We start from the raw sequence: 17100 nt of genomic DNA on the forward strand, positions 1-17100 counted from the left end.
CATTTATTCATTTACCATTATTTTTTTGGATGTATAATATATTGTCTCTCAGTTGATGTAGTTTAGAACACAATTTCTAACTGTGGACGAAAAACGTCACTTATAGACAGCCAGAACGCGCGATAAACATTTTATTTATGAACGTCTCGTTTCGCTATTTAGGTTTTGCAAGCAATAAAGATATTGTGCTACAGTTGTTACCAAGATGCAAAACCATACTAAAAATCTGTTGTGCCGTTTTGAAAATTTTATTGCTCTATTTTCAAAATATCGAAAACATATTATTGCGAGTTTGTTTCAGTAAATGTCTTTTTAATTGCATCAAAGAACAAACTGTTTTGCTGTTAAGTTTCAACATAGACATCACATATAATCTAAAAATGTAACTGTGGAATTTATTTTCCCTTTGTATGGACCTTGTCCGCGGTTCCCCGACGGTTTTATAATAAAACACCAAGAATCTTTACCCACAAGAAATAAAATAACCGCATGTTCCATTCTGCAAAAAAAGGATTTTAAATAAGTTAATTTTACAAGTATTAACTGAGATAAACTTGACTATGAATCAGAAAAGCGTGGTAATTCTCAAAAACCAAGACCAAGATAAAGATAGATAAGAAATTGATTTTTTGAGCTATAAATGTGCAAGAAGCACATGAATATGTTGTGTCTCAGTAAGGAAACGCATGCAAAATAACAAATAAAGGAAACAATGTTTGATCATCTTGCCACCTAAAGGGTTAGCAACCAAGGATCGAGAGTCTCTAATTTAAATGACATCGACATAATGTTAGGGTTTTCTTTCTTAAGTGAGTAACGATAATTCCTTTGCACGATCCAACTGTGCTCGAGCGAAACGAAAACAACTTGGATTTTCCTTACGACAACCATATCATAAACAGGTCATGGAAATGATTTTATAAACATTTTCCTAAATATACCTGAAACAATACGACAAAAGATGATGCGATGGGAAATTCGCTTGAAACAAGGTAGATTTTGATAATTCCCACCTGTACACTAACCAAAAATAGGTGACATTGACCCACTTCACTGCACCTCAGCGTTAGTAAAACACATGGAGCCGGATGTTGAAATTCTGTGGCTTAAATTTGCAATTATTATTTTTTTCAAACATTTTGGAAATCAGTGCTGATGAAAATAAACACGCTACAGGTCAAGAGGACGATATTTTTTCACAAAACACGACAAACTTTGACTACAACAAGATCTGTATCTTGGAAACTGAGAGTGTACCAAGCCTTTACGTAGTAAAAACAAAATGTACAAGATTCGACAAAATAATGCAGAGAAAACAGAGTGCTTTTGTTTGCGAGAATAGATTAATATTTTGATATTTAATTTTGCCAAAATTGAATCATTGCTTGCCTTAAATTAAGACCAAAGCGTCAGAAACGAAGCCACCCTCCTATTGTTAGCACTAACAACTGAAGCGTGTTTGCGGGAGAGAATAATGGCTTCTTCCATGAAAATGAGTGTGTTAAAAATCAGAGTAATTAACCTATTAGTCAAGTCAAAATGGCAGATTTAGTGCATATAACCCAAGCAGTTGCACTTTTGAATGGACTAATCTGGCAATTGCGCCGCAGTTCCCTCGAAATACTACTAGAAGGGAGCTACACCCAAAACATTGTTTGAACAAAATTACGCAAAGGTTTACATTACATGGCACCTAAGAAACATAAAAGGGACTTTGTCTTTATTAGAAAAAAAAAAAACGACTTGAGAGAAAAAAACACCAAATTTAACGCCTCGCCTCCCGTTCCGTGTCTGTGTGACTTACGCAATTATCATTTAGTTAGCCCTCACGTGTAATAGGGGTTTAGTTTAGAAAAACTCTAAGAAAAATGGTATCCATAACTATAATTAGGACTCCTAAGGGAAGCTCAAGGAACCATGGGTTTGTTGAATCAGTGCGTTTACTTAATTTTAAGAATAAATACTAATATGTTTAAGAAACAATAAAGAGATGGGAGGGTGTGCCTCTTGTCAAACATCGACGCACTGTGAAGATGGTTTCCTCGAACTTTTGCGGCAAATGACAAGAAATGAAACACAAAAGGTTTAGAAAGCCAAAGAACGTAAAATTGGACATGTAAGGAGACTTAATCTTAACAAAGACCTCTGTGAACCAGACACCAGCAATCGAAAAACATATTAATATTGTATATGTATCAAGGAAAACCATGGAATCGGGCAAGAAGGAGACATAAACAACCTACCAAAGGAGGACTTGAACTTTACGTTCTCAGCAACAATATTCATTCTTTGTTTGTGTGTCTGTGGTTTTAAGAGATTCATCGTACTCTTGAGAAGATATTCAACATAAACCTCTGCCCAACTTCGTTAAGTATCTGCGTATAGCTCAACAAGTTTTTCAACAATAGAAATTAAACAAAATCTAATTTAAAAACACAGCTTGAAACAAACAGGTACTAAAGGAGGGCTTCTGGTGCCTTTTTTCTCTGGACGTGTGAAAAAGAACTCAGAGTAACTGAAGGGTAGGAAAACAGTTCCTAGCTTCAAGAAATGAGACAGTGTGTAAGACGCTTACTTGGTAAATTCAAAAGACCGGCAAACCTTGCTCGCGTCGATTGAATTCTTGTTACATCAATGACAAACAAGTGTACAACGCGCATCAAATTTTGACCGTGATCCATTGTTTTCAGGGAAAAAGGAGGAAATGAATTTGAAAAGAATCCCTGTTCTTGAGGTTAATTTTGTATTATGTTTACATAAGCCGCGGGGAAACGCACCGAAAACGCATGACTATTGCATGAATGTTTGTACAAATAAAATACCTTTAAAACGATATCAAATATTTCAAAAGTATAAATATTTAATCAACTTTGATTTAAGGAGGCAAAGTGCCTATTCAGTTGTCACTTCTGCTAGCCTTCTAGCCGGAGAAGTACAAGCTCGAAAATCGTTCCAGGTAAGTTCTCGTTTGCATCACGAAGGTATAAAACTAAAACGTATGTCTGGTTAGGATTAAGAGTAATTATTTGTCTTGGATTGTTTATCTTTCAAACGTAAATACAGTCAATATATTTTCCCGTTGCGGATCTATTTACTCGACTATATTGGAAACAGTTTAATCTACCCTAGGCGCTAACAAGAAATATTTGAGAAAAACTCGCTTTGTTATCAAACATGGTAATCCTTGGTAGCTTGGCAAAGCGAATACCTTTTTTATATATCAGTAAAAACCTACAAGGTAACGGTTTCTTTCCATGTAAATCATTTTACGAAAAATCTCGTGGCTTACAGATTTGAAGTGAAAACCAGTCGAAAACAAGAAAACCAATTGACTTTAGGGATTGTGACTATACTGGGAAAATTGAGTAAGCTGTAAATGCGAAAAAAAAGTCTTTTGCTGTGATAAGTTTAAAACTTTCAAATTAACTACTGGCCTGCGTCAAAAAGGTTATTTCTCTAATAATGACGTGTCTTCCAATCATAATAAATAGTTGAATTCGTAAAGCCATTGGCTTTGGACGTTTATCTACCAGTTTGTTGGTTTCGTGGAATTACTGCTCATCAACTAATTAATTATTGACCAACTCCTTCACGTGGAACGCGGATATCACTCCCAATTAAGGGCGAAAACGCGAAGCAGAAAGTTATAAGTGAAATCGAATTCCCCCATAAAACAGTCATCTTACAGGTGTATTTCACTGTTAAGTAAAATTGCTACCAAAAGATTAAAACCTATATTAAGCCTTGGCTATGAAGAATAACAAACTTCTTCATGAATGATCGATTTGCAGTAAGAAACCACAACGGCTTTGCGACAAAACAAGGGCGTAAAATTAGTGCTAAAGCACCCAAATCGACTACAAGGTAAAACTGTTCTTTAGTTAACGATCAAGAAAGGTATGGAATATTACATAAGTCAGAAACAAAAAAAAAGTGTTAACTTTACGGCGTGCCTGAGGAGAAGCGCCCAAAACGAGGACCGTGCGACACAGTTATGTTACTTATACACTGAGCTTTTCTGCCAAGCGTAATAAATGCACCAAGTGGAAGCCAGCCACAGCCGGCAACTCTTGAAACATAAAACAAAGAAAACAATGGAGCTATGGATTTGAACTAATTGTACAGCGTGCTGCGTGTTCAGAAACTCTCATGAACAATACAGTTCGCCTTAAAGCATGTACTACAAAGTACACCGTAGCGCTCTCGCACCTGTTTGGCAGTAATCAGCTGTTTGCGTTGTTAACAGGCTGAAAGCGTTTTGATTATAAATTGGACTGAAAGGGATTATAATGGATAAAAAGCGTGCGAGCTTTTAACATCTTCAATAATCCTTTTGTTTTGACATTGTTTGACTGAAGTAGTTCCTTCCTTCATCATTACGTACCCAGCCAAACACAGGCGAGGTGTGAAGTAACATTCTTTAAATCTGTGAATTACTGAACTACGAAGTTCGAGACAAAATTGTTATTACACAGTTTTAATTAGCCCGCCCCGTTAAGTAATGAACTGCTTATGGAATTTAATTCAGCTTTTGGTTCCTCAATTGTTTTACACGTACCAGGTATTGAAATTTTACCGTGGGAAAAATTAGCACTGCTTTGCTATTTGAGCCGAACAATCGTGGCACACCTATTTGAAACCAAAAGAACAATGACACCTTTGAAGAGGCAGTGTTGAGATTGAATACAATTCAAGAGCTAGTGCTACTTCCTATTGTTTTTAGAGTACTTGGCCTTGTTGACTTGCAGCAAGTTTATCTCTTGACCGGTTCAGGCATTGTTTTCTATAGCTGTCTACTGAGCGTAAAAGAACATTCTCAAGTGCGAAGCTTATCATGACGCTTATCATGACTTGTAGGGTACATAACTCCGATATCATGACCGGAAACTTGCGTGGGAGCGGGAAATCACTTGAGACCTTCAGAGGGAATCTTGATTAGATTCTTTTGTACAAGAATCTAATCTACTGCAAATTGGACTTTGCACTAAAACACTAAAAGTGAAGAAAAGCGTTAAATTTACAGTGTAACAAAATGATTACTGGTTAGGAACTATTCTGATTTCTGGTTGTTTTAGTTTTCACATCTGTGCAAAAGCATATTTTACTAAAAGCCAAAAAGATAGTAGAAGATTTTTTTGCTCTGGCATTTTTAAACCAGTTTAGTACCCGAAAACATTTCCAGCTCTAATTGATACCACCAAAAGCCTATTTCTCCTGCAGAAGAACGTACAATTAAATGCTAACAACTCAGGAGTTTCGACAATTGAGGAACACTTAAAGTTTTAAGGTTTAATTTTAGAGAAAGGGGATTAGCCAAAGATTTTACCTTATCGGACACTTGTCAGGGATGTTTTGCTATGTTGATGTTAATTCTTTTGTTCTTGCCCTCACTGACCGATTGCATTGTTGAGATTGGAACCCAAAACGAAAATATTTATCTTGACGCAAACCCAGCCAAAATATTTGGCACATCATATGTCTGTGGATGCTTCGAATAGCGAACAATTTCAGTATGCAGTATTCAAATGCTTGAAAGTACGAAGCAACGGTACATCTTGGAGAGTTTGACATCGCTATTTATTTTGCTTTAAGTTGTATGTGGTTCGATATTGTTAACTGGCCATCTGGCTTCCTTTAAAATTGGCGTTAACATAATGAATTCCCTTGAAATAAACAAACAAGGAGACGGTGATAAGGATTGATAATCCTCTAATAGGTGATAGATAAGGCAAGGAAACAAGCTATTAGTAGCTGCGTCAACAGCTCATTTTCACCCTTTTTGTAGGAATCGGCTCACACATAAATCTTTTCATGGGAAGGAGATAAGGGGTAATGACATCTAAGATTAGCGCTAGGTAAGAGTAAACATAATAAGACGAAAGACAGACACATTTTAGACAGTACACCTCCCTCAAGTTTTTCTCTACATTAGAGATCTCGCCAAAATTAGAACACCCACAGCAAAACGTTTCTTTTGCCAAGGTCAAAGAAGTATGCGTATGTTTCTGAAGTGTATCGGTCCAATTTTCTATTTACTAAGACAACACAGCCTCTTCGATTTCAAGTTTTATGTGTAATACAGTTCTTACAAAAATACAATTTGCAATCAACAGGCTAATTGACTTGTTTTAAAAACACAATAAGGCAAAGTAATTTTGCGTGACAGCGTGACACAGTGAAAGTAGACAGTGAGAAATTCTCGAAATTCAGGCGGTTCCTTGTTCTTAGAATAAACCTAGGTGGGACATGATCGACTTTAAAACACTCCGAGGATGCTCTCAATGGGGAACTGTCTACAAACAAGCGGGTTCTCTACAGTTTTGAAATAAACACTTCGACGGGTCGGAAGTTCACGCCTAAAACAATGTACAATGGCATCTTCGGTGGCGAGGCTGTCGTTATTGACCGGTAGTTAATAAGAAACTGTTGGGCCTTAGAGACCTCCATCACAAGAAACCAACGTTTATGGGGTTGTGAATTATTTATCGATACGAGAAGGCTGGAGTTATTGAAGGAAACTATAAGTCTCTCGAGTTATCGTTGTCTAAGGTCAGTCAAGATGTTGGGGTCTGCTATTTGACAATACCTACATGTAGGTGAGTGAGTACCGTTGCGTGTGTAGATAACGAACGCTCTCAGACTTAGAAGTTGAACCTCTGGAGATTTCCCCCAAGCTGAACAGATTCAATTTCCGGAGAATATCATTTCGCATCATCATCGCGTTTTCAATTACAGAAGACTCGAGTGAAGAAAAAAAAAATAATCAGGAAGATAACTTTGTCCAGATGCAAACCCTGATATTCTGAAATCACATGATAAAGCTATGATGTCCCAAGTAGAATGAGCTGCTTTGGTGGACAAATTTCCCCACAGTATTTTTTTATATATATTTGGGCCTCGAAGTGTAAAGATTTTACAGGCCATTGAGTAGTGGTACACTCAGGAGTCAACAATAGCTATAACGGTATCTTACAATCTAGCATACTAGTATAAAAACAACAAAAGAAATTACTGATATAACTATTTTAAGAAAATGAAAGGACATTGAAAATAATATTAAACGCAAACCGCAGTCTTTTCTTCTCACAGAAACCTCACGAAGCGTTGGATGAAGGTTTTTAAGAGCAGGAAATTGTGTTTGTAAACAAACTCTTTGTTTAGTCGTATACTTACACGGGTTATTGCCGATAGACTGAGGTTAAATCAAAACAATTTAGTAGCAATGTAGCGTTCTTTATTTACTTAAGAGCCTATTGGTTTACTCAAGAAAGCGGCCACCATTTTTTATGTAAGCAACGATTCACGTACCTGTTTGAGGATTGTTCTTGATTTTCAGTCGAAACAATGGATAAGTAAGGCTTACTTGACGCGTGTTTATAATAAATGTGAATTAAAATTGACACAAATCATGATTACTAAACGGCTTGTCCATCTAGCACATAGATATTTTGTCGCAAAGATATTGATCCAAGCACAGTATCTCGCTTATAGTTGTGTTTTGTATGTTTGTTTTCAAAACTGGAGATAAATGGGGAGAGAAACATATGCAAATATGTCTAAAAAAGCAAGTGGATTAAAAAAATTCATAGACTGAAACGGTAGCGAAAAATCGCACATAACCGTAAATATGTTCAGCTTATCCTTTAAATCGGTTGCCTTCCTCTGCATTTCAAATTTGATGCAGTGGAAAGCTGGTCGAGTTTCATCAAACTCTAAGCAGGGGTCGTCCATGATTGATGGGGTCGAACACGTTTTTTTTTTCGCAATTGTCACACAGCAGCGTAGGGGAGAACTATAACGATTTAAAAGCTCTGTGAAAACGAATGGACTTCACCGGCGGTTGACAAGAGAATGTGACGAGGAAATAACGCGTTGAATGACATTAAGATTGCTCTCTTGTCTAAACAAACAAGCTTAACGGCGATTACTTTCACCAGTTGTGTCTACGACACCTCTGCGTGTGAGCGAATCCGCATCGAGATTAACTGACATTTAATTTGAACTTTCAAGAAACTGAGATAAGAGAATGAACCGCATTCGAGCGGTTATTGACGTGTGAGCATAAGCTCTTTGTAAGGAGGCGGTGTTCCCGAGGTTAAGGCTCATTAATAGCCAACACCTGATTCTTACCATTGGTGTTGTCGAAATAATGAGGTCTTGCAACGTCTTTGGAATATTGTTTCTGAATAAAGCCCCTAAGTAACCTTAACAGCAAAAACAATGAAAGCGTATAAACATTTCACTTACTTCCTGTGATCAAACGCACCCGACTAAAAGCCGAAAATAGCTCTCAAAGTCTCTACACCTACATGCAAAGTGATTTTTGGCAGTAGCTAATGGAATCAGACATCATAAAAGTGCGTGGAGATTTTGCGGAATCCCATCAATTCACACGCTTGTCACTTAATTATGGCGTTCCCGCCAAGGGCAAAGCTGTCAGTTCGCGAGGCTTGTCGAAACCGTAGATGCAATAAACGTTGCGTATACATAATCGCTATCCAGTGGTGAAATTTGGATTACCTCGGTAAACAGAAACAGCGGGTTAACTGATAAACTTCCGCGGATTTCTGTCATCGCTTTTCTCAACCGGATTACACGAACGTAGACCAGAGAAATACAGCTACAAGAGGTGTTTGCCTAGCTAATAAAGTGCTGGCGTTCGATGCCTGGTTCGACTTGGCGCGTGTAAATACACTAACTTGAACAACAAGCAAATTTCAATTAACTAGCACGCGAGCCAGGGCAACTGTTGTTTCGAATGTAAATAATAGGGCAATAAATTGAAGTATGACCAATCACGGTGCTCAAATCTAGAAACAATTATGTCTAGCGAGGACAGTAGGAGAACAACCCGTGGCGAAAATATCAGAGAAACCCCATTTCTTTCTTTAAACAGATTCCAGACTTATGTCAAGGTTAACTACGCGGGTTAAATATATCGGAGTCGCCTTACGTTAGCGAAACTTGACGGGATTAGAGAGATATTTTATGAGAAAGAAGTTCCGAAGTCACTGAACGAAGGTAATTGAATCTGCGAATGTATAAACATGTACGCACTTATGTTAAAAATCATTGGGTTAACAATTATTTCGGTACCATCGGATCTAAATCAATGTCAGCGAACCTCTTCTTGATTTAACGAGTTATCGCGTGATTTAGAAAATTGGCGTGCTATCCAAAGTTTTATTCGAAAAAAATTCTGCAGCTGTCTTCCTCCATTTGAGAAGGGAAACAATGATAGCCTTTGCAGTTGTGTGGGTCAAACATAAATGTATAAGAAAAGATCATATTTTCCTAGTACAGTTACAAGAACAAACAATTTGCCTAGATCAGATAAGGCCCAGAGGAGACGGTTTTGTCATTGCAACACCAAGTTGACCTTTGAATTTCATATTTGGCGATTATGCGACAAAATGTGAGAACCACGGCTGCTGATTTCCGGAGGGTAGGGAAGAGAAAGATGGGTGACAAAAGAACTGCAAAGAGTTTAGACGTATCTCTGTAGACACTACAGAATTTTCTTGCAAGACCCTCGAAGGAAATGTTCCCCTAAACTGGAAATTGTTTGTTTACACTTAGTATAAATCTTTAACAACGCTTCTGAGTAAACATTCTGCATGTACACAAACTTAATAGTACCAGCAAATACTGTAATCAACTCAACGAGAGGGAATTCAATGGCGTGTAGCGAGATATTTACTTTTCTGGGAGGTTTTATCACACTGCAGTTACTCTAAACTGTAATTAAAACCGAGGAAGTAATTGTATTATGGTCATTCTTGACTGCAGCAAAATGAGTACTTTGAGCTTATCAGTTCGTACCACTATCGTCTTAACCGTCGCCCGTTGATTCAATTCAGAGAATTTCTAATAAAGTATGTTTATCCGCGCGATAAAAACGTACGATTGTCGAGTTTCGCTTATAAAATTTTTTCCCGCGCGCTTCTTGATTGTTTTGTCCTCTCAGTGTGCACAGGTGGAGAGAAGTAAGCGCTTATGTCTTCGCGTTTTGTGGTGTTGTTTTGTGCGAAAGAAGAGCGCGCATTTGCATGGTATAGCGGCCCAGCGTGGGGTAGCATTATCGGGCGAAAAGAAACTCAGCAGGTATTTTGTAATAATAAAAAATAAAATCGACATCGCATAATTAAAGCTAAATAGCTTGCACTTGGCCTAGACAACATGTGAATTGCTTTGTGCCTTTCAATACCCTTCATCCGCCAATTGCTTCACTTTGATTGGTGAAGTCTCAAACCAGGTGTTAACCATGGGTGTGGGGAAGAGCGTTTCGCTTTTCGCTCCTCCTTGACTGATAACGGAAAATATTTTCTCACCCTTAGTGTAAATACAAAACAAAATGCCGGCAGTCAAGGAATTTGTCTCCTCGCGAGTAGTACACAGTAAAGTAAAATAATTTTGGCATAGATGAAGTAAATAATAATACTAGTGAATAGATAGAAACAATTAAGGGCCTAAACGGACAAGCAGCAGCTGTCGGGGTAGGTGGTCGCATTGCTACCAGACAAATAAATGAACCAATTGACGCTTTGTAAAGGGCGTAATGATTGGTCCGATGGACAAAAGATAGCGTGATGTCAGGATATTTATAGAATGTGATAGATAATGAATAGACGAGCCAATCAAATGCCAAATCGAATAGCAAACAGCAAACAGTCTTTAGAATTTCTAATTTATATATTATTGCCTCAGAACAGCCTCCAACACTTCAGAATTAACTCTGTCAAACGCAAGCAAAATGGCCTCAGCAACCCACGAGCAGCAGCTAGGCAGCTACGAACCGGAAATCAAAAAGGAGGACGACAGTGCGAGCCCAAGCGACATTGAGAAAACCGAAATTAAGGAGACCTCGACGAAAGATCCGAATGTCAAGCCACCGTACTCGTACGTAGCTCTGATCGCGATGGCGATTCGAGAGTCCTCTGAGAAGCGGTTAACCCTGAATGGAATTTACCAGTACATTATCAACAAGTTTCCATTTTACGAGAAGAATAAGAAGGGATGGCAGAACTCTATCAGACATAACTTGTCACTGAACGAATGCTTCATTAAAGTGCCTCGAGAAGGCGGCGGGGAAAGAAAAGGTAACTACTGGACCTTAGATCCAGCCTGCGAAGATATGTTTGAGAAAGGAAACTACAGGCGACGTCGCCGCATGAAGAGACCCTACCGCCAACCAACTTTGCAACACAACGGAATGTTGACAGATCCACGCGCCACGGCGTACGGTAACTACATTGCGCCTAAGTGGTCGGCGTATAACCAAGTTCAGAGCGTACCCGCTGGAGCAGGAACTTGGCGAACAGCACAGCCCACTGGCCCTCTCTCGTACCCGTGCAATCCTCAAACCTCAAGAGTTCCTCCTGGCTATGCAGTTGCACCGTACATGGGAATGGGTTCAACTGTCGGAGTCCCTGTCAGCTCTTACGCAGGTACGCAGTATTCAACACAAATCCAGAACCCTGTGAATAACCAGTGTGGCTACGGAGCCATGGGAATGCCCAGTGTTGGCTGCCGCAGACAAACTGATCACACTGCTGCAGTCCATCATTTCAATCCATATTGGAATCCACCTGACAAGCATACTTTCGACGTGCAGCCACGATCATGAATGAAGTTAATGACTACAAAACATTTCTACAATCTAGAGATTTTATTTATATGAAGCCCATATGAGAATTACCCTTGGACGAGACTGGCTATGTGAATAACACTACGAAAGACTAAACAAACCTCAACAAACCAGGATAAACAGTGTACACTACAAAAATATAGAGATCATGTAATATTTCAGTATTATATTTACTTTAATCATTAAATCAAAGGTTCCCATGATACGGTATTTGGGATTAATACCTGTCGAGAGCTGAGCTGAATCAAATTGTATTAAATCTTATATTATCTACAAACAGAGAAAAGAGAGAGAGCGCAAATAGAAAAAAAACATGGCTTTTCTTACTGTTACTGCACCGTTTCCACATTTTCAAAGTATTTCAACAGAACTGTAACTACATTAGAAACGCTTTTGTGAATTTTTATCAGCGTAGGACGACATGTTCAGTGTAAAGGCGTCAAACGCCGTAGTTAAGCGTAGTTCAAACGCGAAGAGAAATTTAATTTCAGAGCTGCGATTTGCAGAACACATTTAAGGCAAGAAACAATTATTGAAGGTTATCTTTCCAGTTTTTTGATCTTGACTCTAATTCTGATTTTTTTTTCCTTTTCATAAAGCATTTTTTACGGGAGGTTATTCAAACGTTCGAGGAAGTACAGCATAATCGCAATTTTGTGAAAATAATTTATTTGCCAAAGGCAGCGATATCAGTGTCTTTTCTATGCCCTCAATGCAAATAAACTCTTAACCGGGATATCGGGATGTTTTGATTTTCTAGAGTAAATAAGGGGATAACAGAATCAACAAACCTTCAAGCCACATAAGTGATTGCTGGTATAATTCAAAGGCTTTAAAGTAAAGGGAATCGATGTGGATTGTATTTTGGGTCATCAGGTCAAACTAAATTTGTACCGTACCCTTCATCGAAATATCATCGACTTCTTCATGTGGTCAGCTAGGAATATTTACGTTGACACCACAATTAAGAACAAACGACGCGTTTCTCCTATTGCCTCCCAAAAATCTGGTCAAAATATTCACCACACTCCGCTTTTGAGAAACCTGAGACGTAGGTCGTAGAACTGTTACCTCCAATCTCAGAGTATTCATTATTTCTTCCATTATCCTCCCACTATTTGCCTTATCGTAGCAATTGATTCTCCAAGTCGGCTCTTGTTTGAATACAAAACGTAATAATCCTCCTAGCACTGCCAATAGGCTGGGAAAAAACTGTAGAAAACTAAGACACAGTTTGTTATTAACTGGTCTTGTTTTCGTTCGGAATATAAACCATCGCTGAACTTTATGGTGTTTTGACATTAAATTAAGCTTTTTCCATCGCTCATTGTTAACCAAACTTTCTGTTAAATAGTCGGCAATTAAATACTAGCTGGACTGCGAGAAGAGGGTATTTGGAGACTAGAACGGACACGAGACTTGACAATGTTAACTCAATTTTAAATGTTGTCATGACCGAGATAATGCTTTCGCGTGCTTTTAAAATCTCGCGTGATTTTCAAGTCAAATAGCGTAAAATTTTTGATCAAATTTACATTCCGGTACACAGATCTCTGCCGATGACCACACGATAGTTGTTAGTTTCACGAAAATCAAAATCAAAACTTTTAAAGAGCTGAAACTTTGATACGAATGTAGACCTAAGCGATGTATGAATATCGCCGGCCAAGACTTCTTGTATTCAAATTAACCACATATCCCGAGGCAAATCGGCAAGATAAGAGAATCATTTATGGTCGCTCGCCTCCAAAATCGCACAAAAGATCTCATGGAAAGACACGTGCGAATAAAAACTCTCTCCTTCTTTGCGTATGAACTGAATGCAACTGTAAAGGGGAATATGCTCTCCTTATCGGCGTCGGTAACAAAATATGATTTATACACAGCCGAATTTTCTCGTAACAGGTGAACTTGTATTTTGACTTGCAGCTTCCGTACAATGCGATCTTTTATGAAATGCATGACGAACAGTTGAAAAAATTTAGGGTGGGAAATTTTACCGATCTAAGTCTTTCCGAAACAGCTGTGATAAACTAAAGCTTATTTCTGAAGGAAATTAAGAGGAAATGTTTCTGATTAAAAAGATATATTGCATTTCCATGGATTCGAGGATGTGCCGCTTTTGAATTGACCCTGTAGGGTGTCTGAGCACTGTAGGCAGTTTCAAATCACCGTAAGTAGTGATCGCCAAGCTAGGCTTCTAGCCCAGCAAAAAGAAGAAAACGTGGAATGTTTTTGCAAAGTGGAGATTCATATTTAGGACTCAAGTGCCACGCGAAAACGTTTTTGTTGTTTGCAAATTTTGAATTTAGAGTCGATTGCTTTCTGTTTTAGCGACGTTGTGTCGAAGCTTTCAAAGTAAATCCATCACTATTTTAATAAAATTCTTATTCCAAAACTAGCGTGATAATATGAGATCTTGTTCCTATCCAATAGTTTAAAACTAGCTTCAATCATAGCATCACCGCTGAGCTGGTGAGCCCACAAAAGAAGTTATATACATTTTCTATTTCTCTTCAGTCTGAACCTTCTCCAGGTTATCTACCAGGGGACATAAACAAAGACGTCGCACAGAGAATATCATTATTTCGGGGTCTTAGTGTGTTATTTTCATCCCTTACACTGCTCTAGGACTCTCTAGCTGGAAAAAAAAAAAAAAAAAACAGTTTTTGAAAGAAATTGTAGTCCTCGGCTAAAAGAAGCCTTTCAGCTTACAAAAAAACTGTTGCTTTTTTAGGGGAATTTGGTCTGCACCACACCAGGGTGTTACGGACGTAAATACGTTAACGGAAAACTTCAGACACAATTTATTATTTCATGCGAAGTGTGTTTGCAGGCGACGCCAGCCTAACTGCATTAGCACCTGTGGGCTTGCAGCCGGAGAAGTTCTCTTTTTGTCAAAGGAGAAAACTTGTCCACCTCAAAAAAGCCATTGAAGTAACCTTGGGGATGCTGAGGCATTTCCTTCACACTTGTAATCGTAGTCATTCGGGAACCCTATGATATAGCCCTGTGTGGCCGAATATTCTCCAAGCAAAGATAACTATCATGGTGATATTTTCACTCTAGTCTATGGGCCTAACGCCTAATTTAGCAACCCCATTCCCGTTTCTTTTTCTTCTGGTTTTGTGGTAGTCATAACCACATATATCGACTACACCTCAGGAAATAAGATAATTACAGCTTTGATTAAATTATAGGAGAAATCGTAAATCGCAATTCAGTTCTCCCTCTGTATTAACGTCAACAACTAGCTATCAAAAACACACAGTACAGATGGGCATTGGGATACTCTATTTCTATTTTTTGCCAACAAAAACAAATTTCCTAAAATATCATGAGATTATATTCCATACAGTTTTGAATGTTATGAAAATACTCTCACGTTTACAAATCCTCTTTTAACTAGATTACTTTTTAAATTTTTTTTTTCTACTGCTCCACAAATATCCTGAATATAACATCATCATTACAAGGATTTTTTTACTTTAACTTTTCACACATTATGTTTTATTCCATTTCTACTTGAATTATTACAGAAGAAGGATGAACGAAAATCAAATGAAGCTTCTTGGTAGTAAATTAAGTATTTGGCGAATAACTGGAATCTTACACAAAATATGTCAACGAACATGACGAAACAGAGGCGTAATTTCACATCTGTTCCAACTGGAGGAAAAAAATTCCTTTCATGATGGCCAACTACATGTGTGACACAAGAAAAAAAAGGAGAAGAAGAAGACAACCTCAGTTATTGAAACGATATGATTATGATGATGCTAAGATTAAATTGATATCTCTTCAAGTACAATCTTCCAAAGCTCACCAAAGGTAATTAGCACGATCATGTTTCTCCAGATCAATTGAATATCCCAATCGAGAGCTACTTCACAACCAATCATTATTTAAAGCATGAAGGCTATTTTCCTTCAAATATGTAAACGCGACTTCTTCAGTGAAGCTATTTAATGAGGTTAAGTTTTAGAAATAAAAAAATAATATCAAAAAATGTATGGTACAATAAATATTTCATTAACTTTAGAAGCATCTTAAATGTCTATATCCTTTGGCGCCTTTGGCTCATTAGCTAGCGAGAAATATTACACTGCGAAAAGAGGATTATCTGTGCCCATCATATGAACTGGACACCGTTGGTGTTTTAAAGTTATTAGCTGTTAATGTAATTCGTGCAAAGATTGACAATTTTGAAGCCTGGCGGTTTCCATCTTTAAGCGCATCAGACAGCAAATATTTCATTTCCTTAATGTTAACGATTCGACAAAGGAATAATAATACCATGCATCCCTGTTAACAGCGTAGAGAAAACTAAAATTGCCTAGCCTGCTATTTCAGCACCGAAGGACTTCAGCCACGACTTCGCGAGGCGAAGTTAAGCAACTGGGGCATCACAGCGCCGTGCGAAATTGATCTCTCGGTCAGATCTCAATTATTACCAACTTGCTCATCTATGAGAGAAAAAAAATCTATTAATAAAGGTCTTCGATCCTTATTTTAACCAAACAAGGTTGAAAAGAAGCTTCAGCCAAGTGAAAAGAAAAAATGGGTTTGACGAGCATTACAAACCGTCGCAACCGATATGTGTTTTTACGCTCGTTCCGTTTTCAAGCAGTGTACAATACAAAGTCACCCTTGCAAAGCTTCTAGTTGATAATACTGAAAATATTTTGACATAGATAAGAATTAGGCAAAATATCCAGCATTGTTATCGCAAGGATTTTTCAACAACAGTTACCCATTTAGCTTTGCTTTGTCAATTCCAAATATTTGCCATTTCTTCCTCCCCTTCTTCAGTCCATTTGTAGCAGTCAGCTTCGAGGCATTTCTACTAATTCAAGACGTTTTCGTTTCACTCAGTTATACGGGCCTCGCTTTCGGTCACTTCTAGATTGACTACACGTGCGCTTGTAATTTTCACCCTTCATTACTAAAGTGGAACCAATGTACTGATCAATCCAACCGGGCTTGAAACCACAACTGGGGTAAAGAGCACGTCGGCAAGATGTTGTTGTCAACAAATTAGAATTACAAAACCGATAAGAAAATTTGAATTCTACCATTGCCAATGCGTAGCCCATCGCAAATCAGGCTGCAGATGAAACTAAACGCTGTTGTGAGCTTGTTTGCAAACACATACGGTGCCGAAAATATAACATGTCCTGACGGATGAAGACATACTAAGACGATGCTGATAGAACTACTCCAGTGCGCCTCTGTCGCCAAGATTCTAAGTTTAGACTAACCACAGAAAATTAAAAGTACTCACACTCAGACATGCTTGCTATTCTTTATTGAATTTACACAAGAGCGCTTTCTTTTAGTTCACATACCGTTTAGTCAGGGTAGACTGAACTTTCGACTGATCCAAGCGTAAAATAGACAATAAACATCGCTTGATCGCGGTCAAACAAATCCCTTGATTTGCCCGCTTTGAT

At 38.1% G+C, this 17100-nt stretch overlaps 1 protein-coding gene across 5 annotated transcripts; it reads left to right on the forward strand.

Moving 5' to 3' along the window:
* The first annotated feature begins 2906 nt into the window (after positions 1 to 2906).
* LOC140944623 (forkhead box protein L2-like) lies at positions 2907 to 12383 on the forward strand. 5 transcript variants are annotated; one of them, XM_073393745.1, is made up of 2 exons: positions 2907 to 2956; positions 10708 to 12383. In XM_073393745.1, the coding sequence occupies exon 2, from the start codon at positions 10754 to 10756 to the stop codon at positions 11624 to 11626; it is 873 nt and encodes a 290-aa protein (XP_073249846.1). In that variant the 5' UTR covers positions 2907 to 2956; positions 10708 to 10753; the 3' UTR covers positions 11627 to 12383. The 5 variants fall into 5 exon arrangements, with proteins under 5 accessions (XP_073249846.1, XP_073249860.1, XP_073249864.1 ...); XM_073393759.1 differs by having other exon boundaries at positions 2924 to 2956; positions 10713 to 12383; XM_073393763.1 differs by lacking the exon at positions 2907 to 2956 and adding an exon at positions 6417 to 6596 and having other exon boundaries at positions 10713 to 12383.
* The last annotated feature ends 4717 nt before the right edge of the window (positions 12384 to 17100 follow it).

The sequence above is a fragment of the Porites lutea genome, chromosome 1 (assembly GCF_958299795.1).
Source record: "Porites lutea chromosome 1, jaPorLute2.1, whole genome shotgun sequence".
NCBI lineage: Eukaryota > Metazoa > Cnidaria > Anthozoa > Scleractinia > Poritidae > Porites > Porites lutea.